This window comes from Globicephala melas, chromosome 6 (assembly GCF_963455315.2).
Source record: "Globicephala melas chromosome 6, mGloMel1.2, whole genome shotgun sequence".
NCBI classification, from domain to species: Eukaryota; Metazoa; Chordata; class Mammalia; order Artiodactyla; family Delphinidae; genus Globicephala; species Globicephala melas.
This window is the reverse complement of record NC_083319.1, coordinates 51,479,741-51,504,195: the sequence shown is the minus strand read 5'-3', so window position 1 is coordinate 51,504,195 and position 24,455 is coordinate 51,479,741. Positions and strand designations below refer to the sequence as shown.

The window sequence follows — 24,455 nt, the reverse complement described above, 5'->3', positions numbered from 1 at the left end:
ATTAAAATTTGAATGTTTGAAATAAATGTTAATTTATTGTATCCGTGTAATATAGATGTATCTATATTTATACATAGGTCTAGATGTATGCAAACAAAATAAGGACCCACCATTTAAAAGGCTCGTTTTAAGACCATTATGAATCATACACACAGAAAGTATTAATATTTGTTTAAGCAGTTTTGAGAAAAGTGTGTTAAAACACGTATGACTGATCCATTAAAAACCTGTAATTTTATTAGACCTGTCAACATTATAGTATTTTGACTTTCAATTTTTCATAAAAACTAGTGTCAACAGTATTTTCACCTGCCAAACTTATAAAAACAGAACTCAATTTTTAAAAATAATAATTCACTGTTGTTTTTAAGTCAGTTGAGTTTTTAAACAAATGGTGAAATGAAGAGATGTGGCAATTATTCAAGACCTGATATCTTTATCAGGATTAATGTGAGCATATGTTCTCATTTCCCCTAAATGTGCACAGGGTCATGGTTACAAGACAAGGCGAGGAGAGGATAGAAACATTTGCTGCCAAAATGCTTTTATAGAAGTTCTCTCATTTCACCTTTATCACAATCCTAAGATATAGGCATTGTTATCACATTTTTACAACCGAGGAACGGAAGGGAAGGCATTAAAAGGCTGAGGAACTTTCCAAAGGTCATATATAGTAATAAATAGGCTGGAATTTGAATTCAGTTGTATCTTTTTAAAAAAATATACTGTATTCTTATTAGTATCAATTGAAAGATTTCATATGTAACAGATGCACTATATTACATCTAATAATAGAATACTTATACTGTTTTCCCACTTGTCAGCTACATCATGACTATAAAGTTCAGTGCACACGTAAAGAAACCATTGAGACTTAAAAGGCTCAAAGACCAAGTGCTGAAAAGTTTTGATTCCCAAGTCACTGATTTGGAAAATTCTAATCAACAAGGAAGCTTAGGATAATGCATGCTAATGTGATTCCCTGCTTTGGGAACAAACAAATCACAGGTCTTCAAGTGAAACTTTCTTGAAAGGTCCAGGCAAAATCCTAGAAATGGTCTGCAAGTCACCTGCCATGCTCTGAATCGCATCTTTAAATCTTGAAGACAACTCTGTTCTCCGTTTGCCCTCCAGTCAGGCACTGCTACCGGAAGCTCCACGCACCTCACCCTGCAGCCGGCTCATCTCTTGTGCCAAGCTTGCTTCTGTAATTTCCCTGCCCATTTTTTTCCTCATTCTATGAGCTAAAGAATTGTCACCACAAGGATTTTAGAAATAATTTAGTCACATAGGACACTTTGCATTTGCACGAAGCAAGAAAACATGGATGGTTCTAAGATTCCGAGCATCATTGCTTCCAAGGATGCTGGGCTCAATAAGCGTTCCTCGGGATCCTTCCTCAGTTGAGAGAACAAGCAAGGTAATGTTTAAGAACTTCCCTTTGCTGAGGAAAAAGCAAGAACCACTCTGAAGTGGCCAGAATTGTGTGTGTGTGAGTGTGTGTTGTGGGGAGGGTAGGCAGATGGGCTTGTCTTTCTAAGGTCTCAGGTAAGATGCTCTTTTTTGGGAGAGGGTAGTTTTGTTTGTCTACATTCCCTAATCCACACAGTAACATGCAAATAAACCCAGGAGGTACACAAAGGCCTTTCAGACAATCTATCCTTTCCTCTTGTGGCCAAGTGGGAGATACTGACTTTCAACCTTAGAATGAGCCTCTTAGTGCCAAGGGCAAAATTCCTCTGCCGCGGCAGAATCTCCTAAGCGTGTCAGATACAATGCCTTTTTTTTTTTTTTTTGCATGGTACAAGTGTTTAGACTCATTTGAGTCTGCTTCTTTCCTTCAAAGCTCATAAAAGAAAAAAAAGAAAAAAGGAACAACTTTATTTCAAGGCATTAGAGCACGGATCTCCAAAAGAAATAATTCTGTTATTATCTTATCCTTTGTGGTGTATGGTCTATAATGTTCATCATATACCAGCAGACCAACGAGTGAATGAATAAACAAACAATTTCTAAATGAAAAACATATACAGGTCTATGTGCCTTAAAAAAAAATACACTCGTTGGGGCCTATGTTAAAAAAGTCGGTGTTGGGAATTGCTCACACAAGCATGTCAACACTGGAGCTAGTAACAGAAACCTCATTTTAGTGGGGCATTTGGCAAGCGCTCCCAACAATCAAAAGAAGGAAACAGAAGGCATTGTTACCTGTAAAGTCACAGAGCTGAGGCAAAGCATCCAAAATGATACCAACCAAAGGCAGGTAGAGGGCAGCAACTTTGACCTTCACCTCCGGTTTGACACAACGCGGGTCCAGGTCGTGAGAACTGAGCAGGCTGTGGATGGCACTGACAGCTTTCCTTTGCACTTTGCTGATCCTATTGGCACCACACAAAAAGCCAAAGGTTAGAGTGAAGCGAGGTTGACCAGAATGCTCCTAAACAATGGGGTGACGACGTGAAAACCAAGCAAAGCAGGGTAGAGGCATACAGAATCCAGAGACAAACTGCCTGTGTTCTAGTCCTGGCTCTGCTGTTAGCATGATGTTTAAAGTGCACCATGTTGTAGAATCAGTACTTCATTCCTTTTTATTGTTGAATAATATTCCATTGCATAGTCAGATCACATTTTATTTATGCATTCATCAATTCATGGACATTTGGGTTGTTTCTATTTTTGGGCTATTATGAATTATGAATGCTGCTATGAATATCTGTGTGTAAGTTTTTGTGTGGTTATAGGTTTTTTATTTCTCTTGGGTATCTACCTGAGGGTGGAATTACTGGATCATCTGGTAACTCTATATTTAACCTTTAGAGGAACCACCAAACTGTTCTCAACAGTGGCTATATCACTTTACATTCCCACTAGCAGTATAGGAAGGTTCTATTTTCTCTTTGCCAACACTTGTTATTATCTATCTTTTGTATTACAGCCATCCTAGTGGGTATGAAGGTGCTAGGAACTGAATGTTTGTGACCTGCCTCCCAAATTCATATGTTGAAACCTAAGCCCTAATGTGATGGTGTTTGGAGGTGGGGCCTTTGGGAAGGCTTTAGGTCATGACAGCGGAGCCCTCATGAATGAGATAAGTGCCTTTATAAAAGAGACCCCAGAGAGCTCCCTTGCCCCCTTCTGCCATGGGGGTGACACAGCAAGAAGATGGCCATCTGTGAACTAGGGCGTGGGTCCTCACAAGACACTGAATCTGCCAGCTCTTGATCTTGAACTTCCCAGCCTCCAGAACTGTGAGAAATAAATTTCTGTGGTTTATAAGCCACCTATTCTAAAAATATTCTATGATATTTTTGTTATAGCAGCCGAAAGGAACTAAGACAGAAGGGGTATTTAACTAGTTTTGATATACATTTCCCTGATGGCTAATTACGTTGAAAACCTTTTCACGTACTTATTGGTCACAGCTTCGTTGGAGAAATGTCTATTCTGATCCTTTGCCCTTTAAAAAACTGAGTTATCTGTTCTTTTATTATTGAGTTGTAAGATTTTAAAAATATATTTTAGATACAAATCCCTTATTAGATCTATGATTTGCAAATATTTTCTCCCATTCTGTTTGGTGTCTTTTCACTTTCTTAATGATGTCCTATAAAGCATAGACGTTTCCATTTTAATGAAGTCTAACTTATCTCTTTTGCTGGGTGTATTTTTTATGTCAGATCTAAGAAACTACTGCCTAATCAAATTTCATGAAGATTACCCTTAAGATTTCATCTAAGAGTTTTATAGTTTTAACACTTACAATTAGGTCTTTCATCCATTTTGAGTTAACTTTTGTATATGGTGTGAGATAGGGGTCCAACTTCATTCTTTTGGATGTGGATATCCAGTTTTCCCAGCACCATTTGTTGAAAACACTATTTTTTTGCCATTGATTTTTTTCGCACTCTTGTTGAAAAATCAGTTGACTATAAATGTAAGGATTCATTTATAGACTCAATTCAATTTCGTTAATTTACACAGATCTATCTTTATGTCAGAACCACACAGTCTTGACTACTTTTGCTTTGTAGAAGTTTTGAAATTGGGACATGTGAGTCCTCCAATTTTGTTCTTCTTTTGCAAGATTGTTTTGGCTATATTGGAGTCCCTCGAATTTCCACATGAATTTTAGTATCAGCCTGTCAATTTCTGTAAGGGCCAGCTGGAATGTTGAGAGGAATTGCACTGAATTTGTAGATCAATTTAGGGAGTATTGCCATCTTAACAATATTAAATTTTCTGATCCATGAATACGTCATGCCTCTTGATTTATTTAGATCTATTTCTTTCTAAAGTGTTTTGTAGTTTTCATTGTACAAGTCTTGTACTTCTTTTGTTAAATTTATTCCTAAGAATTTTACTCTTTTGATGCTACTTTAAGTGGAATTTTTCTTTTAATTTCATATTGTTCATTTCAGGAGTATAGAAATACAGTTAGTTTTTGTATATTGATCTTATACCCTGCAACCCTGCTGAACTCACTTATTACCCTTTTTTTTTTTTTAACAGTAGGTCCTTGTTGGTTATTTTAAACATAGCAGTATGTACATGTCAATCCCAAACTCCCAGTCTATCCCTCCCTCCCACCCTTCCCCCCGGTAACCATAAGTTCATTCTCTAAGTCCGTGAGTCGCTTATTACATTTAATAGTTCTTTTAGTGGGTTCTTTAGGATTTTCTATAAACAAATCATGTCATCTGTGAATAGAGATAGCTTTACTTCTTCCTTTCTGATATGGATGCCTTTTATTTCATTTTTTTGTCTAACTTCTCTGAGTAGAACTTCCAGTACAATGTTGAATAGAAGAAGCAAGAGTGGACATTGTCTTGCTCCTGACCTTAGAAAGAAAGTATTCAGTTTTTCACCAATAAGTATGATGTTAGCTGTGGGTTTTTCACAGATGCCTTTATCAGGTTGGGGAAATTCTCATATATTCCTAAAGGGTGTGTGAAGTGTCTTTTTTCAGGAAGAGTTAACGGATTTTGTCAAATGCTTTTTTTCAAACTTTTAATTTTATATTGGAGTATAGTTGATTAACAATGTTGTGATAGTTTCAGGTGTACAGCAAAGTGATTCAGTTATACTTATACATGTATGTCTATTCTTTTTCAACTTCTTTTCCCATTTAGGTTGTTACATAATATTGAGCAGAGTTCCCTGTGCTATATAGTAGGTCCTTGTTGGTTATCCATTTTAAATATAGCAGTGTGTACATGTCAATCCCAAACTCCCCAGCTATCCCTTCCCCCAACCCTTCCCCCCTAGTAACCACAAGTTGGTTCTCTAAGTCTGGGAGTCTGTTTCTGTTTTGTAAATAAGTTCATTTGTATCATTTCTTTTTAGATTTTGCATATAAGCAATATCATACGATATTTCTCTTTCTCTGTCTGACTTACTTCACTCAGTATTTATTCACCTATTGAGATGACTGAGTGGGTTTTATCCTTTATTCTCCTCATATAATGTATTGCATCAATTGATTTTCAGATGCTAAACCAATCTTGCATTCCTGGGATAAATCCTACCTAGCCATGGTGTACAATCCTTTTTATATGTTGTTGGGTGCAGTCTGCCAGTATTTTTTGAGGATATTTATATCAATATTCATATTTGTCTGCAGTTCTCTCCTGATGTCTTTGTCTGCTTTTGCCATCAGGGTAATGCTGCTTTTATAGGATGAGCTGGGACTGATGAGCTGGTGTTCTCTCCTCTTCTATTTTTTTGGAAGAGTGTGTGAAGGATTGGAATTAATTCTTTAAACATTTGGTAGCATAACACAAAGATGCTAGATAATTTCCACATTCTTGAAAACCACTACGGATTTAATGATATGTGGATGTTTGTGGCTACCCCCAGGTAAGGGGGGCTCCAGAGAGATCCATTAGAAACTAGACCTGTGGCTCCTTTTCAGGAGTTCAGGTACTGAGATGTGTCCCACTGGCCTTGCGCCTCATATGGGCAGGTGTTAGTGAGTCTACTAATTACATTGGCAGCAAAAGGAAGTACTGATCAAAAGGAAATATTGTCAAAGGATAAGATGTTTCTGAGATTTTCACCCACATGGTAAAGTCCGTGATGGTATTTTTAATGACTCTCCAGGAGAGTAACTGACAACACCGTGATCAGAGATTACTGTGTCGCCAAAGGAGTGGCACTCTTAATTAGTTTCCTCTGGGGGGTGTAGAAAAGGTACCTTGTGTGTATTTGTGTGTGTGTACACGTGTGAACAATGTACCTACCTGATTGAACATAATCACATCATGGCTTCTGAACATACTCTACTCTGTTGCTAGTATTTAAAATAACAGCAACAATTTTAGGAGGAATCAAAACAGATGTAAAGGCTGTTTCCTTAGACATTTCACTAGAAGAGAAATGGAAAATAGAAAGTACCGTTTATGTAAATACTAAAGAGCACTTTTAGAAATCACGTGAATCCATGCTATTAAAGGACAATTAAGACAAAGCGTGTGTGTGTGTGTGTGTGCGTGTGCGTGTGTGTGTGTGTGTGTATGAAGGCAATTTTCTTTGTGCGTAAGCCTCCTTCTCAGCGCCTTTCAGCATATTTGTCAGGGCACTTTGTGTTGCTGTGGAAATTCATGTTAGCTACAGAGTAGAAAGTTCTATTGAGAAAATTGAGAGGAGTTTAGTTAGGGTTGAGAGAAGACGATGAAATTGAAGCCTTGGAAAATGAAGCTCTCTAAGGATACACTTGACACCTGAATTTCTGGAAGGAGGCAGAATTCTGAGCTAAGAACATCAGACTTCCCACAACCACCTGCTGGGCGACAGAGACCTACATTCACTTAGGCAGTATCAGGATGGGCAAAGCGCTTAGGACACATGTTATTGAAGTTACACAATCTTGTGCTCCTGCAATTGTTTCATACAAGGATGTCCTGTTTTTGCCACAAAATTATAAGCACTTCGAGAGAACTTGAGAGTTTCCAATCAGACAAGAATCTATAACATACAGCCATGCTGCCGTTAGTCAGCGTACTCTATTCCAGTGTCCTCTATTAGCAGAGGAAGGAAGAACGTAGGCATTGTAGGAGTAGGTTCCCAGGCAGGGAGGTGATGTGGTATAGGAGGGTGGGTCCTGAGGAGGGACTCTCAAGACCACGGCTCTAGACTTGGCTGTGCTATGTAACTTTTGGCAAGTTCCTTCAGTTCTGTGGGCCTCATGTGAACACCAAAAGGGCTGAACCTAAATTATTTTCCAATCCTAAGGCTCCTTGGATTTGAGCCCCTGAATGGTGAGCTCTCTGGGGGCAAGGGATTTTGTCTGTTTTGTGCATTGAAATATCTCTGATATATTCCAACACTCAACTATGTCTGCCCCATGGTAGGCATTCAGTAATTGCTGAATGGAACGTGTAGTGTTGTGGAAGGCATTGTCTGCTTCTGTCCAGTCAGGTCTGATCCTTTGGGCTTATGGAGCAGAGGAAAAGAAGGAAAGAACAGAAGTCCCAGTTCATTGACTTCAAGTCCAGATATTGCCACGTGCCTACATGTGATCAGGTTTATAAGCAGTGAAGCAGTGAAAGAACGTGTAAGCCCTGGACCTGTGGCATCTCTCTTAGACTGGGAAGGTCTTTTTGCAAGAAACCTAATCTGGACGCGGGGCAACTACCTTCTCATCGGTGGCCACTTCCTTTGTTAGCACTGATCCAAATGGCACCTGGCTGCTGCCTCTGTGCGCACACATCACCCAAGGCACGCACTAAAAACAGTGCTCCTGCTTCTAAGGAGCTCACGAATCAGCATCCCTGGGAAACCTAGTAGAATTGGAAACTTCCTCTCAAAGAATAGGAGGTTGAAAAGAGATATTTTATGGTTTCTCTCCCTACCCCGTGCCTTTCCACATTCCTATAGCAGCATTTTCTCTAAACGTGTCTGCTTCTACTCTTTGGAACTGGTGAATGGCGGAGATTTTCGCCAAGCAAGAGAGGCTGAACCGCAAACTTTAGTAAGGAGCAGCTTTTTTTTTTTCCTTTGTGTTCCATTATAAATGTCTGAAACATACCCTTCCCCTTCGGCATCCAGGGCAGCGGCCAGCTCGGTAAAGAGAAGCCCAGCGAGGAAGTGCTGCTGGCGGTACTCTGGTGTCAGATCAAACATGCTGGCAATCTTCTGGTCCTGGAAACTGGAGCAGGAGCTGGAGTTCTACAGAAATGCAAGGAGCAGTTCTATGAGTGACAAGAACTGGAATTAAAATCATGATGGCTAGTGTTTATTGAGCACATGCTATGGCCAGGCTCTGTAGGCACGATGCAGTGAAGCAGGTACCACTTGTGTCCCCATGTGACAGATGAAGAAACTGAGACTCAGAGCGTTCACTCTGCGTTCCCAGCAAAGAGGACTGAAATCCTAGGATCACATCTGGACAGGGAAATGGGGACTCTATCTAATGCTATGGTTGTGAGCAGGTGATTCCTCTGTAACCAACTGCCCCCTTTATTTAAGGCTCCTGTTACACTTCTGAAGATGGCTTACATACATTCTCTGAATTTTGCTGGCCTGGAAACCAGAAGCAGCGTCAGGCAGGGAAGTGTCAGATTGACCAGTCCTGGGCAATTCCTGTGTTCTTATCTTGGGGTCATACTTTATATATCACTAGGAGAATCCAAAATGTCTCTGGAAAACCTTTCCGGTTTGGTGAGGCTGGGGCAGTCAGAAGGGGAATGTGGGAGAGGACCCAGGGCAGAGCTGGCACGTCTGGAACAGCTGCTTGTCAGTGAGCTCTTTCCCAGTTCACAGGAAGATGGTCATGCAGTGCACATCTGGATCATGTCATTTGGCATGAATAGCTAAGAGTTTTAAAAAATTATTAAGACAAGCCTTCTCCTTTGGGCTAGTATTCAAGGAACATGCATCAGAAAGAAAAGCTAAGAAGAAAAAATCTTGCCTGCTGCTCTGAGCTACTGATTTGTTCCCTATAAATGGAATGTGACTATTAAACAGCATTTCTTTAAAGTTTTTCTAGAGGACACTAGTCCCCCGAATCATCGATGGAGGAAAAAAAAGATTTCCAGAGTCCAGTCATATTGGGAATCACTGCTTATCATACACAGCCTCCCATTTCCTCTCCTACCCCACAGGCATTTATAATTTATATGAACAAGTTAGAGACACTTGGATGTCCTACTGCAAAGAAACCTGTTAACGCAGGGTTTTCAAAATGGATTTGTCTTTGGAATTCTGTATTTGCATAATACCTCTTAACATCCTGTAGAATCTGGGGCCCACCAAACTTAACCTGCAAAATATTGTTCTACAAAAAAAGATTGGCCATGTCAGTCAAAGCCTCATCTCTAAATTTTAATACAACTGTTACTCTTCTGCGCTGATGAAGAAAAAGACTTGTTGGAAATACACTCTCTATAAAACAGAACATTGATTAGTTTACAATGAGATCTTTTCAGTGTTTCAAGAGCTAAATTATCTGGAATATGATTCAAGGAGGAATCATCTCATGCCGAATTCCATTCTAAAGCAGAAACAGCAGAAAGTTCTAGGATCGTTCAAAGATATAGTATCCATGTTAAAAACCACTACTAGATCATTTGGGAATCAATATAAAGGAAGCTGTCATTTCTTAAATTTTATGGTGTTGAGGTTTAGGAAAAGGGAAGTGAGCAAAGAAGACTGTCAAGCTAGAGTGGAAAGATGACTTTCAGACAAAAGGAAGATCTGTGACTTTTCTATGAATTACACATTTTTCGTAGTGCATATGGATTCCTTTTGCTCTACTTGACCTCAGCAGGGATCCTTGGACCTAGGAAGAAAACAATCACGTAGCTTGTAAATGATTAGTCAGATGGCACAACTACGGGCATACTTGTGTGCATCTGGATCAACTGATCTGGCTTGAATAGCTCAATTTTTCTTCTAATTAAGAAGACCAATCTTTACAGGAATAAATGACTAAACTAAGCTATTTCAATGAAATAGCTTAAACAATTTTTCCAGATAGCCGATTACCTGGGAAGATATGGAGGGACAGGGAGACGCTGGAGCAGTATCAGTATTCATAAAGAAGAGGTTCAGATTGAGGTAATGTTCGTGGCTGCAGAGAATTCTCAGGAACTCTAGCCTCATGGAAATGAGCATTGGAAGGTTGTTGAGCTTGGCTGACAGCTGGGAAGAAAAATGAGGAGAGAAAAGAGGTGTTTAAGGTGAATGGAGTTGAGGTTGACAGACACAAAAATATCCTTTCTCCCCAGATTAAGGCAATCAATCGAATAAAAACGAATGGGACAGGGCAACGGATGGCAAAGTCTGCATTACCAGGAGGCCCAGTAAATTTTCATCCATTACTGTTCCCTTTAATGATTCTAGTCTAACAGCTGTCTGAAATGAGGATGCTTACTGCGACTCCCACCCTTGTCAAATCTCTAAGACCGTGGCAAGCCTGTGTTAAAAATAATCTGGAGGTATGTCTTCAGTGTAACACGATATAATTTCACAAAAATCCCACTGTGTCTGAGAAACTAAATGAAAGGAGTTGACCCTACATGGGGTCACACAAAACTAATGGAATAGGACTAGATGACTTCAACGCCACAAGTGTTCTTTTGTGGTTTCTAATTAAAGGTCCCCCTGGGAAGTTCTCAAACCAGTTCCCTAGACGAAGGCATCAAATTACTTAGAATCTAAGTATGTAGTCCCTGCATAACAGCCAAGGAGTTTGCCCCAGAGTGGGAGAGGAGGAAGCGGAGGAGAAAGAAAGAGAAAGCTGGAAGAGTTTCCAGGAAAAATCTTCCCTTAAACAAACCAACCCTGAAATAAGCAATGAAAAGCTGGCAAAGGTGACAGTCTGGAAGAGGTCTCTTGCTTCCCTCAGGTAGGTTGACAATTGAAGGACCGAGACTCTATGGGCTGTGACTCAGAGACAGCTTCCCTTAAGGCAAAGCAAGGAAAGGAGGGTCTTGATGGACCTTCTACCTCTCAATATATCATAAATACTCTGCTGCTGCAGCACAGGAAACCAAGCATCTCATCCTTACATATGGCCATGCTTCCTCTTCATGCACTTTAAGAGCAGTTTTATAAACTATACAATTTAAATGAGCACATATTTTCAGTCATTTTAGGAAAAGCCATTGTGTTGTGGCATTTTGCCTATAGAATCTGCAGTTAGACAGTTACTGGAAACAAATGAATACCATTATGTATTATAGAAAAAAACAGAATATATGACTTCTGTGTAAAAACATTTACCAGAACCCGTACTCTTGTCAATGTGCATTACTGGCTGATTTTGGACCAATGGGAACACCAGCAAATTGAACTGATTACAACTCGGTCTTATGCCCATCACTTAATGGCCACTCACAAAGTTGTTGGGTCAAGCCAGCTAATAGAATTTGAAAGCACAAGATTTTTTTTTTTTTTACATTTGAATAAGCCTGTTTTAGATCTTTTATTTAAATTATTTTTTAACATCTTTATTGGAGTATAATTGCTTTACAATGGTGTGTTAGTTTCTGCTGTATAACAAAGTGAATCAGCTATACATATACATACATCCCCATATTTCCTCCCTCTTGTATCTCCCTCCCACCCTCCCTATCCCACCCCTCTAAGTGGACACAAAGCACGGAGCTGATCTCCCTGTGCTATGTGGCTGCTTCCCACTAGCTATCTGTTTTCTATTTGGTAGTGGATATATGTCCATGCCACTCTCTCACTTTGTCCCAGCTTACCCTTCCCCCTCCCCGTGTCCTCAAGTCCATTCTCTAGTAGGTCTGCATCTTTATTCCCATCCTTCCCCTAGGTTCTTCATGACCTTTTTTTTCCTTTTTTTTTAGATTCCATATATATGTGTTAGCATACAGTATTTGTTTTTCTCTTTCTGACTTACTTCACTCTGTATGACAGTCTCTAGGTCCATCCACCTCACTACAAATAACTCAATTTCATTTCTTTTTATGGCTGAGTAATATTCCATTGTATATATGTGCCACATTTTCTTTATCCATTCAACTGTCGATGGGCACTTAGGTTGCTTCCATGTCCTGGCTATTGTAAATAGAGCTTCAATGAACATTCTGGTACATGACTCTTTTTGAATTATGGTTTTCTCAGGGTATATGCCCAGTAGTGGGATTGTTGGGTCATATGGTAGTTCTATTTGTAGTTTTTTAAGGAACCTCCATACTGTTCTCCATAGTGGCTGTATCAATTTACATTCCCACCAACAGTGCAAGAGGGTTCCCTTTTCTTCACACCCTCTCCAGCATTTATTGTTTCTAGAGTTTTTGATGATGGCCATTCTGAGTGGTGTGACATGATACCTCATTGTAATTTTGATTTGCATTTCTCTAATGACTAGAGATGTTGAGCATTCTTTCATGTGTTTGTTGGCAATCTATATATCTTCTTTGGAGAAATGTCTATTTAGGTCTTCTGCCGATTTCTGGATTGGGTTGTTTTTTTGATATTGAGCTGTATAAGCTGCTTGCATATTTTGGAGATTAATCCTTTGTCAGTTGCTTTGTTTGCAAATATTTTCTCCCATTCTGAGGGTTGTCTTTTCGTCTTGTTTATGGTTTCCTTTGCTGTGCAAAAGCTTTTAACTTTCATTAGGTCCCATTTGTTTATTTTTGGTTTTATTTCCATTTCTCTAGTAGGTGGGTCAAAAGGATCTTGCTGTGATTTATGTCATAGAGTGTTCTGTCTATGCTTTCCTCTAAGAGTTTTATAGTGTCTGGCCTTACATTTAGGCCTTTAATCCATTTTGAGTTTATTTTTGTGTATGGTGTTAGAGAGTGCTCTCATTTTATTCTTTTACATGTAGCTGTCCAGTTTTTCCAGCACCACTTATTGAAGAGGCTGTCTTTTCTCCATTGTATATTCTTGCCTCGTTTATCAAAGATAATGTGATCATATGTGCATGGGTTTCTCTCTGGGCTTTCTATCCTACTTCTATCTATTGATCTATATTTCTGTTTTTGTGCCAGTACCATACTGTCTTGATTACTGTAGCTTTGTAGTATAGTCTGAAGTCAGAGAGCCTGATTCCCACAGCTACGTTTTTCTTTCTCAAGATTGCTTTGGCTATTTGGGGTCTTTCGTGTTTCCATACAAATTGTGAAATTTTTTGTTCTAGTTCTGTGAAAAATGCCAGTGGTAGTTTGAGAGGGATTGCACTGAATCTGTAGATTGTTTTGGGCAGTATAGTCATTTTCACAATGTTGATTCTTCCAATCCAAGAATATGGCATATCTCTCCATTTGTTTGTATCATCTATAATTTCTTTCATCAGTGTCTTATAGTTTTCTGCATACAGGTCTTTTGTCTCCTTAGGTAGGTTTATTCCTAGGTGTGTTATTCATTTTGTTGCTATGGTAAATGGGAGTGTTTCCTTAATTTCACTTTCAGATTTTTCATCCTTAGTGTATAGGAATGCAAGAGACTTCTGTGCATTAATTTTCTATCCTGCTACTTTACCAAATTCATTGATTAGCTCTAGTAGTTTTCTGGTAGCATCTTTAGGATTCTCTATGTATAGTATCATGTCACCTGCAAACAGTGACAGTTTTACTTCTTCTTTTCCGATTTGGATTCCTTTTATTTCTTTTTATTCTCTGATTGCTGTGGCTAAAACTTCCAAAACTATGTTGAATAATACTGGTGAGAGTGGGCAACCTTGTCTTATTCCTGATCTTAGTGGAAATGGTTTCAGTTTTTCACCATTGAGAATGATGTTGACTGTGGGTTTGTCATATATGGCCTTGTCATACATGGCCTTTATTATGTTGAGGTAAGTTCTCTCTCTTCCTACTTTCTGGAGGGTTTTTATCATAAATGGGTGTTGAATTTTGTCAAAAGCTTTTTCTGCATCTATTGAGATGATCATATGGTTTTTAGTCTTCAGTTTATTAATATGGTGTGTCACACTGATTGATCTGCGTATATTGAAGAATCCTTGCATTCCTGGGATAAACTCCACTTTATCATGGTGTTTGATCCTTCTAATGTGCTGCTGGATTCTGTTTGCTACAATTTTGTTGAGGATTTTTGCATCTATGTTCATCAGTTACATTGGTCTGTAGTTTTCTTTTTTTGTGACATCTCTGTCTGGTTTTGGTGTCAGGGTGATGGTGGCCTCATAGAATGAGTTTGGGAGTGTTCCTCCCTGTGCTATATTTTGGAAGAGTTTGAGAAGGATAGGTGTTAGCTCTTCTCTAAATGTTTGATAGAATTTGCCTGTGAAGCCATCTGGTCCTGGGCTTTTGTTTGTTGGAAGATTTCTAATCACAGTTTCAATTTCAGTGCTTGTGATTGGTCTGTTTATATTTTCTATGAAAGCACAAGATATTTGCATTTGAAAGAAGACCACGTTGTGGCCATCTTTCATAGGTCCCTTGAAACTTCCATGAAGACAGAAATTTCAAAAATAATTTTAGCAATGTTTAGGAAAGAGTAAAGTGCAGTTCCCAAAACATCCTTTGCAAAGGTCAGGACCCAAAGCAGTAGCCTCGGTGGCCCAGTTTTCACAAGGATCTTGCTAAGTCAGTTTAGCCAGAATCCCTCACCCTTGATATCTGATCACTCTTGAGATCTGACCAAATTCCTCATCCCTCACCATCCCCCAGGTGGTATATGATCACCTGGCCTGCCTTCAGCAAAATCCTGTTAGGTTAGTTTGGCCAGAATTCTTCCTTTACCCCTGATGTTTCCTCTTAGTAATTTTTCATCCACTGACTATTCCTACCCTGTTCCTTGGCTATAAATTGGCATTTTTCCTGTTGTATTCAGAGTTGAACACAATCTCTCTCCCCTACTGAAAAACTGTGGTGCAGTGGTCCCTACACCTATCACGATGGTCCTGAATAAAGTCTGCCTTACAGATTACCACGTGTCATGCATAAATTTTTCTTTAACAGAGGCTAACCCTGGGCTTATAGTGGTGTTCCAGTATCTCCTTTCCATATATTCAACTTCAAGTTTTGAAAAACATATTAATTTATATTTGCAATTCATCCAGTGACCTGCCATCCTAAACACCTGAGGGGGATGGCAAAGAGAAATGGCACATTCCTCCACCACTCCAATCTGGTGGGATAGGGACAGAAGATCAATGCAGGGTCAGGAGGTCAGGCTGCACAAGATGTTGGTGCTCTGGGACTTCTGATGTTTCCTTAGGATTCGCTTTTTATAAGTCATCTTCCGTATTAGGAGTCTCTTTAGAATAGTCATGGTCTTTTTACTGGGGAGAGGAGATCCTTTTATTTTACAGATGAGGAAATGAGACCCATAGAAATGTAATGACTTATCTAAGGTCACTAATTTCCTAGATAAGAAATTTAATGACTTATCTAAGCTGCAGAGTAATTAACCTACTGTACCTCGAGTTAGGTAGCCATGGCTCTTTCTTCCCTGGAGAAGTTACATAACTCCTCTAAATTTCAGCCTTATAATCTGCAAAATGTTGACGATGACACCTTGCAAGGATCAAATGATACAATTTCTATAAAGTGCTTAACACAGTGTTTTGTCCAGGGGTGGAAGAAACCAGGGGTGGTGACAGTGATGGTGATGGTGGAGGTGGTGGGTGGTGATACTGGTGGCAGTGAAGACAGTGGTGGCGGGTAGTGATGTTAGTGGCAAGGATAGTGGTGGTGGTCCTAAAGTAGGAATATGGAAGGAAAGGAGCAGCAGCAATAATAACTGCTACTTACATTTCTATTGTTGGGACAGTTTGAGGAGGATAGAGAACAAAAGAAGAATTCCATTTGAAAAATCTGGGGCACGGATAAGATGCTCCTGGATTATAAAATACGGTCAGCCCTCTGTATCCACAGTTTCTGTATCCATGTGTACAACCAACTGAGAATTGAAAACTATTCAGAAAAAAAAAAAATCCAGAAAATTCCAAAAAGCAAACCTTGAATTTGTACTGGCAACTAGTTATATAGAATTTACATTATACTTGATATTATAAGTAATCCAGAGATGAGTTAAAGTATGTGGGAGGATGTGTGTAAATTATGTGCCAATACTATGCTATTTTATAGAAGGGACTTGAGCATCCATGAATTTTGGTATCCTTGGGGGAGCTGGGGAGGGGTCCTGGAACCAATCCTCTACAGATACACCAGAGGACAGTATTTGCTTCGTGCCAGGTCAAATTCCGTCTCTTTGATTTTACCAGGGTTCTTTAATGTCAGAATTTCACAACCACAATTTAATTAATTACCCTGATAGGAGAAAAGAGACCTCATATTTTCAGTTCTATACCTGGTCAAAGACTGAATGCTACAGTCATGTAATTTCTGTTAAATGTTAAATTGAAGAAAGCAACTCATATCACTAACACATTTCAATTCCCGTAGATTAACTTGTTGGCTCTTCTGTGCTGGGTTGGTAAAGGCTTCAGGAATCCACACAAACCAGTGTGTCTACAGACGTCCATGGCACAAAACAAATGACTTGAAGAATATACCACAAAACCCAGAATGTACAAGAGTCAAGTTGCCTAACTTGGCAATGAACAAAAGAGCATGCCACGGCAATGAGCATCACATCAGAGGGGAAGGAACCAGAAGAACAGGGCTGGGTCTGAGGGAACACTCACCTGGTTGCAATAATGTTTGATGAGGTTAAACACAAAGCCACGATTCATGAGTGAGAGGAGGTCGTACAAGAAGAAAGCCAGGCTGATGTTGATCTTTTCCGCCTGTTCAATTTCCTTAAAAACAAACATACAAACACCCACATCATTTGGTGGTAAACCCTGGTCATAAACTCCCAGGTCTCTGATGGGAAAGTTGGGAGAGGCAGGTCCTATGTTTTTAGCCAGTGTCCCTCTGGAAGATACTGAGCAAAGCAGGTAACCCTGCAAAACTATAGCAAATATAATTTAGAACTTAATTGATGCCATGAGTGTTGAATGAAGTAATTCCTTATCTACTGTTAATATTTAGATACATTTCCTTCTAGGCTTTTTTTCCTACGTGCATATTTATTTGTATATAATTGAGCTCATTCTCTATCTACAACAGGGTCCTGAATTTATTCATTCAACATTATACTATGAACATTTTCCCACATTCTGGTTTCTCATATTTCTTATATTTCTTTATATTGCTCTACTACAATTTATTTAATTCTGGTAACTATTGTTTTGGCAAAACTAACTTGAAATGTATTCACTATCTTCAATGAGATAGACTCAATTTGTAAGGACTGTTGCAGAAAATCTAATCAGGATACAAGAACCAGTTTTTACTGAAGGATTTTTTTTTTTTTTTTTGCGGTATGCAGGCCTCTCACTGTTGTGGCCTCTCCCATTGCGGAGCACAGGCTCCGGATGCGCAGGCTCAGAGGCCATGGCTCATGGGCCCAACTGCTCCGCGGCATGTGGGATCCTCCCGGACCGGGGCACGAACGCGTGTCCCCTGCATCGGCAGGCGGACTCTCAACCACTGCGCCACCAGGGAAGCCAGGATTTTTTTTTTTTTTCTCCAATTAGACAGCATTCTCAGCTTAAGAGAGGTCAGAGTCATACATGGTCAACTCTTGCATGAATTGAGGCCATGGTTTTGTTTGTATTACTTCTCAGTGCTCATATTTATGAGGGATTTTCACAGCACTTCAGAGCAATTGGGGATTCACTTTTTCATGTTTATGTCCTTTATTCTCAGAAGTATAAATCAATTTGCTCTGACACTATTGAAAATATGATTTTAAAATATTTTCCTCTTGTTATCATGTACAGTTTGCAAATTCAGGCCAAGCTGACCAGCCACTGGCATGGATGGAGACTTGGTAGTTTCCACAGTTACCATGGAGTGGCAAGTCCTCATGCTTTTAGCATCCTCCACATGGACCACTCCTTAAGAGACTGAATATTCTGGGCTTGGAATCTTCAGTCTTGACTTTGCTGCTAGCTGTGTGACTTTTGGAAAATTTATCAACCTCACTGTGCCTCATTTTTCATGCCTGCCAAAATGGAGACACCATTGCCGCTCTCACAAAGTTTGCCATAAGAAATAACCAAATGGAAATTTCTTCTCCTGAGTATTTGTATGGTAGCATACAAATTCTTCATAATGATAAAGGTATTAATAATGATCACTGCTGCTTCAAATTTTATAGAATTTTTTTTTTTTTTTTTTTTTTGCGGTACGTGGGCCCCTCACTGTTGTGGCCTCTCCTGTTGCAGAGTACAGGCTCCGGACGCGCAGGCTCAGCGGCCATGGCTCACGGGCCCAGCCGCTCCGCGGCATGTGGGATCCTCCCGGACTGGGGCACGAACCAGCATCCCCTGCATCGGCAGGCGGACTCTCAACCACTGCGCCGCCAGGGAAGCCCTTAGAATTTTAAATTCTGCTTCAAATTTTAGAATTTTGTTTTATTTCATTTTACATATTTTTTTACTTTCTACTTTGAAATAATTTCAAACTTAAGGAAAAGGTGCAAGAATAGTAAAAAGAACTCCTTTAACTAGACGCATCAATACTTGACATTTTGCTACATTTGCTTTATCATTCTCTCTGCATATACAATTTTTTTTCTGAACCATTTGAGAGTAGGTTGCAAATATCATGCCCATTTACCTCATAATACTTCAGGGTATATTTCCTAAGAATAAGAATATTATCTCTTGTAGCTACATTGATACAATAATTTAAACTATTGCAATTCCATATTGTAATTTCTTGCTAGTAGTCCCCAGCCCCACCCCAGGGTCCTGTCCAGTATAAAACATACTGCATTTAGTTGTTATGCAGTATGTTAGTTCCATTTTAATTACTGTTTTAAGATGATGCTTATTTTTCTTTGATTATGAAAATAACATATGCCCAAGGTAAAAAATTTCAGAAAGTAAAGAGTAAAATGACACAGTTACCCTCTGAGGTTTTACTAAAAGGGCTGCAATCTCCGAGGTGACCACATTAACAATAGTAGTTATGTCATCTTTGAAACGGTCGGAAAAACGAGTCCTCCGAAAATTGTCCCGTTTGTCCATGTTGTGTACATACTGGGCCATGCTTTTCACCTGCAGAGAAGATAGGGGAAATGTCAATGTGGAAACCGGTGACCTGCTTGTACACTGTGGAAAAGGGGAAAAGCCTGGAAGAAAAGCTCATTAACAATGGACTTTCTAACACTCTATCTGTGCTGGTGGTTGCCCAAGCAGGCTCTGATCTGAAAAACGCTCCTGACACCCGGATGGTTACCATGGTGGCAGGAGGTGGGAAGGGTGCCCCCTTCTTGACCCCAAGTCAAGGGGCTCCCTTCTTGCTGCTGACAAAGCCAGGGAGCTTAATTCTTTAGCTGCGGTGTCACAAGACTCCCTTTCTCTCAACTGGGAAGGCAGACGTAGACTGGGCCCCTAGGGCCACTGAGGCACCACCCTATCATGGCACACAACACATTCCAGAAAGAGGAAATGTTTATGAGACTGGTTTTGATGTGAACCGAAGTAATTTCTGTCTCTGAAACTACAGCAAGGAGAAGAAGAGAGAAATGGTAATCTTATGTCAAGTTTCCAGTTGAACAGGAGAACAGTTTTTCCAGAAACAATTCTATAGTGTGCTAGCTGGAAACTTAACCACTGCTTGGAACATTACCTCTAGGAGAAATTATGTTCTCAGTTTTATACGACTAGCTTGCTAAATATACATATCTATGTATACATTTATATAATTATATATTTAAAATACATATTTAATGTATATGTAGTTTAAATAAAAACCTGTATATCCATCAGTGATTCTCTGTATTATGACTAGTACAATACCAGCTCAATGCCTACCACAATTTTAAGTCAAAATCGTGCTTATTTTTTGGATTTCTTCCTGGGCCAGGAGATTATGGGTCAATACACCCCCTTTTGATACAGCCTGCGGTTGCATCTTGTTGGAAGCTGCTCAGAGCTAGGAGGAACAGTCTGATGGGAAAGGCTGGGAGAGGCTGTGGGCAGGTGCCTACCCTTTCCATAAGTGTGTCCACACTAGTCTGAGAGTCACTGCATAAAGAAATGGCCCCGGAACTTAAACCACCCACGCTGGCCTGAAGGTGACCCACTAGGTCAGGGCTGGAAGAAGAGGGGAAAATGATTTTCACTCCCAAGAGCGCTAACCGCAGACTTCTGTTTCTGAGAATGCAGGGGTGGCAATATTTTTAGCACTGAGATAAACAGAGATTAACCAAAACAAAACAAAACACAGAAGAGGTAAGTTAAGAAGTGAAAACATACAGATAGGTAAATGTGTTTTCTGTGTTCAGATAATGCCATAGCCAGTTTGGGGAAGATCTAAGAACATAAAATCCTGAAGCCCAGGGTAAGAACCACAGTTTCTCTTCACAGTAGAGTCCCCCTTGGCTCAGGACACACTAAAGTGTCTGTACCCCGCAGAGTCACATGTACTTGATGGAAGGCCTGAATGAGAGGTGGGAACTGGACCCAATATTTGTCCGACAAAACTCCTCTCTCACTATGATCCTAACAAAGGACCGAGGAAGACGAGGCCCCTTTGTTTAGAGCTACCTGCTCCTGATTCCCTGCTGCCTAACCCACCCCAGCACCGGGCTTTTAGAACTCACTCTTGTGTTTGCCTCCTGCCTGCTGAGTGTGGCCATCCTACAAACAAACAGATAATCCTCACAATACCATACTTCCAACCACTGGCCTCTTGCCGGACTGTCAGCTACTTGCCAACTATGTTCTTTGCATCTCAAGAGAGGAACACCCAGTGGAAATAGTAGTGGAGACTTGGCCCGTTATTTGTAGGGTGGGATAAGGCAGGAAAATATTTTCCTCCACATCGGCCTCTGTGACCCATTCAAAGCTGGGATACCAAGAACCCCTTGGTGTAGAACTTCATGTCCTGGGTAGACAGGGTCACCATTTTCCTCTGGATCCCCAAAGTCTGGCTCAGCAGTTTCTAGAAACATGGGAATGTATTCATTAGCAAGTGTGAAATCTGCCCAAGGACTGTGTTCAACAGCTCTGATGCCAAAGTGGTTGTTCATTAGCACGTGGGCATTAATACAACTAAAGGGTGTTAAATTGCCCAGGTTGCTGGCTAAGCCCAAGGAGGCTGTCGTCCTTTCTCCTCAAGCTTCTTGGGAAAAAAACTGTTTTGGTTTTGCAACAACTTCCTAGGCATCTGTAAAGCAAATTCAAAAGCAATGCATGGAGGACTGGGCGTCCTGTCTGGGTCCAAGATTGGTTTCCTTGCAAAGTTCTGGCTGGGGCTGATAATCTCCATTTGCCTCCATATGCAAACTCCAGCTCCCTTTCTTGCCCTTCTCCATCTATCTCTGCGCCCTGGGAAGCTGATCCCTATAGACAACATCATTCAGGACTCCTTGAACTTAGGCTTCTGGTTGGACCTGGCAAATGGGAGGCACCATCAGGGGACCAGTGGGCGGGAGAAGAGTGGTCCAGGTACGCATCTACTCCACTGCCCTCATCCCCGTGCAGCGTGCTTCTGGCAGTGGCAGTGTTTCTCTAAGATGCCAGCTCCTTGTCACGTGGACCCTCTTCTCTGCCTCAGCTTTCTCTTGCCCCAGTTACACTATTCCATACCCTTGCTTCTTTAGAGCTAAGAGAGAGAAATGCTTCCAGCGCCTTCTGCTCCCAGGGTGCCTCACCAACCCTTATCTGCTTCTGTAACCTGGCACATACCCTGGGCAAAGTCCCTTTGATAAATGTTTTCCAGTTAATCCTTTTGAGCAATGCCAACGCTGTCTCACGAGGACCCTGACAGACTTAGTTATAACCTGCAGAGCCCTGGGTGATCTGCACGTGGACCAACCCCCTCCAAGCACTCGTATCAGTAGGATTTTCTTTCCAGCTTCTGCAGCTGTTTACCATAAAGGACTCCTAGAGGAAGGAGGGCTATCAGCTTTAGCTTTTGCTTTCTTCCCTGAGCCTACTGAGTCCTAGTAAATAAATGTGCAAGATCAAAAGCAATTTTCACCTGTTCCATGGTTCTCAGATCCCTGCAGTTAGGGGCACTGAAGTGGTACTGATGAAGTCTTTGGCGGACCTGGAGACTTCTCCTTATGGCCTCCACCCTTCCTCCAACCCCATCTGTAAACTGGGGATGATGGAAAGCTCCTGCCTGAGGGTCGTCTGAGGATTCAACCAGATGATGCTTACAGTGCTTACAAGGGTGCCTAGCATGTATATAGATGCTCAACACATTTTAGGTGTTATTATTTTTCCTTCCTTGGGGATGCCAGCTGTCACTGGTATTATATAAGGACAGAGTATCATTACATTTGCAGAGAATGCAAACTTGCCTTTGAAAGAGAGCTCTAAGATGCCACGAGGAGCCATTTAGGGCTAGCAATGCTGAGTTCATGCCTACTGAGAATGGGACAGTGATTGCAGCACTCCATTCAAGTTGACTTCAGAATACAAAGGTTTCGCATGTTGTTAATACGTTAGGCTAAGAAAATGTTTTGTCACGTTACGCTTCCAAGGAGAAGCAAAATGGCAGAGGAACAGAATTTGGACCAGAGCATTGCGGAACTGAGGGCCTGCCCCTCCCTGGCTGAGAGGGCTGGGCAAACCCCTCCTTAGCCTCAGGGTCCTGTGTTTGCACCGGGGATAACTGCTCACGATAGAGCTTATAATACATAGCTACTAAATAAGATCTAAGAATGATTAGGTGAAGTGTGTGCATATGTGTGCATGTGTGTGAGTAAATGACATGAAACATCTTTGAACTGAGATACTGCTTTCCTTTGGGACTCTCTTCTAAGAGATTCCACAATGTCAAAGTGAGTTTTTGCATCATGTCTTTTAAAATTTGCAATATGGCAGATCAACTCAGTGGAAGATTATTTGTATGAATTATCTATAGACGGATTACCACCTGACTAAATCTTCTTTATGGAGAAACTTGATGGTGGTGGGATGGGTACACAGAAACAGGATGTACTGGGCACACAGTGGTGGTTTTGATCCTTCTCTTGACTCAAGACAGAGTTCATGGCCAGCCTCTTCCTGCCAGATTGCAACGCTCATGTCTCACTGCTAACGCGGTTGCTCCAAGACTTGTGAGCTGCAGCCACCCACCCGAATCAGCTTGGCTTTTAGAATGCAAACTCCTGGTGCTGGCTGCATATAGAGACCCTTAGCTCCGTTCGGGCCTCACAGAGCAGAGGTGGTGTGGACTAGTGGATCTTCAGCACGCTTGGAAGGCACCTGGGCAGACAGGTTCATGCAGTGCCGGCTTCCCCCTCCTCATTGCACTCAGTATTCTAGGGAGGGGCTCTAGATCTGCTTTATTCTCACTAAGCACCCTAGGTGATTCTGCTGCAGGCATCTGGGACTGTGTTTGGAAAAGACATCTCGCTAGCAATACCTTTCTCAAACGAGGGGTGGGAACTTGGTGAAACTCTAAGGGATTTGCATCCTGGATGTGCTTCTGTGGCATGGGCCTCACTTCTTTTTAACTCTGTTGCACACTACTTCCCATTTCCTCCCCAATGTATGTTTAGTTTTGTTTCCTTTGACCCTCTTGTCCTCTATGTCTTATTGTTCAGTATCGTTCTCTTTTACTTGGGCTTGAACTTACACAGATAAACTAGAGCTCAGGTGAAAATCCTACCATCTCTCTCAAAAAAAATTATCCACTTTAACAGTGTCACAGAGCAAAGAACCCAGTCAATATAAAGCTAATTCTATCACTAAATCTCAGTCCACTCTATGCTCTGGATTGTTTGCATGTGCATTTTTATGTAGTTAGTGTCTGTGCTTTCACACCTTTTTCATTTCACCTCATTTCGCAATGCATCTCAATTTATCAACATTGACAAAATGCTTATTCTAGTGGCTTTATGGCAAAATCCTTTCACTTCTAGTATAAAATAGGTATTACTATTATTCTCTTTATTTTTAAATTAAAGACTATGCTGTACCTTTTGCTTTTCTGCTAGAGAGCAGATAGAAGTTGCAGGTAAACAGTTTTACAAGTCTCATTTTTTCCCCCCAACAAATATTAGTTGGCGCTTGTACGATGCCAAGCCATGTTCTGGGGCTAGAGATAAGATAATGAAGAAGATAGACCCCAATCCTAGAAATCCAATAGGCAAAAGAGAAAAACAATTACAAATTGTGATAAGTGCTAGGAAGGAAATAAAGAGGGTGTTTAAAAGGAGAGGAATAGAGTGGAAGATATATTATGGTAGAAGGTGGTCAGAAAAGGACTCTCAGAAGTGGTGACACTAAAGCTGAAACCTAAAGAGAAGAACTCCCGAAGTGTGTATGTATGTGGGGGGCATGAAAGGTAGGACAGGGGAAAGAATCTTAAGAAGGCTCTGAGGCTGAAAAGGTCTCAGCATCTTCAAAGGACCAAACTGGAAACAATGTGGCTGAATGAGGGGGGGAATAGGGTCTAAGATAAAGTTAGAGATGAATGGAAACAGAATCATCCAGGGGCTTTTTAGGCCGTGAGAAAAATGTGTGCTTTATTTCCAGT

At 40.7% G+C, this 24,455-nt stretch overlaps 1 protein-coding gene across 3 annotated transcripts in view; it reads right to left on the bottom strand.

Annotated features, from left to right (window-relative positions):
• Positions 1 to 24,455, bottom strand: part of DOCK8 (dedicator of cytokinesis 8) — a 220,844-nt gene that overhangs the window by 44,097 nt on the left and 152,292 nt on the right. For all 3 annotated transcript variants that reach the window (XM_060300871.1, XM_030877059.3, XM_030877061.2), the window contains 5 exons: positions 18,863 to 19,012; positions 16,586 to 16,699; positions 9,985 to 10,140; positions 8,027 to 8,166; positions 2,209 to 2,378 (listed from right to left, as the gene is read on the bottom strand). In XM_060300871.1, coding sequence (XP_060156854.1) covers positions 2,209 to 2,378; positions 8,027 to 8,166; positions 9,985 to 10,140; positions 16,586 to 16,699; positions 18,863 to 19,012 — 730 coding nt within the window. The remainder of the gene's footprint in view (positions 1 to 2,208; positions 2,379 to 8,026; positions 8,167 to 9,984; positions 10,141 to 16,585; positions 16,700 to 18,862; positions 19,013 to 24,455) is intronic.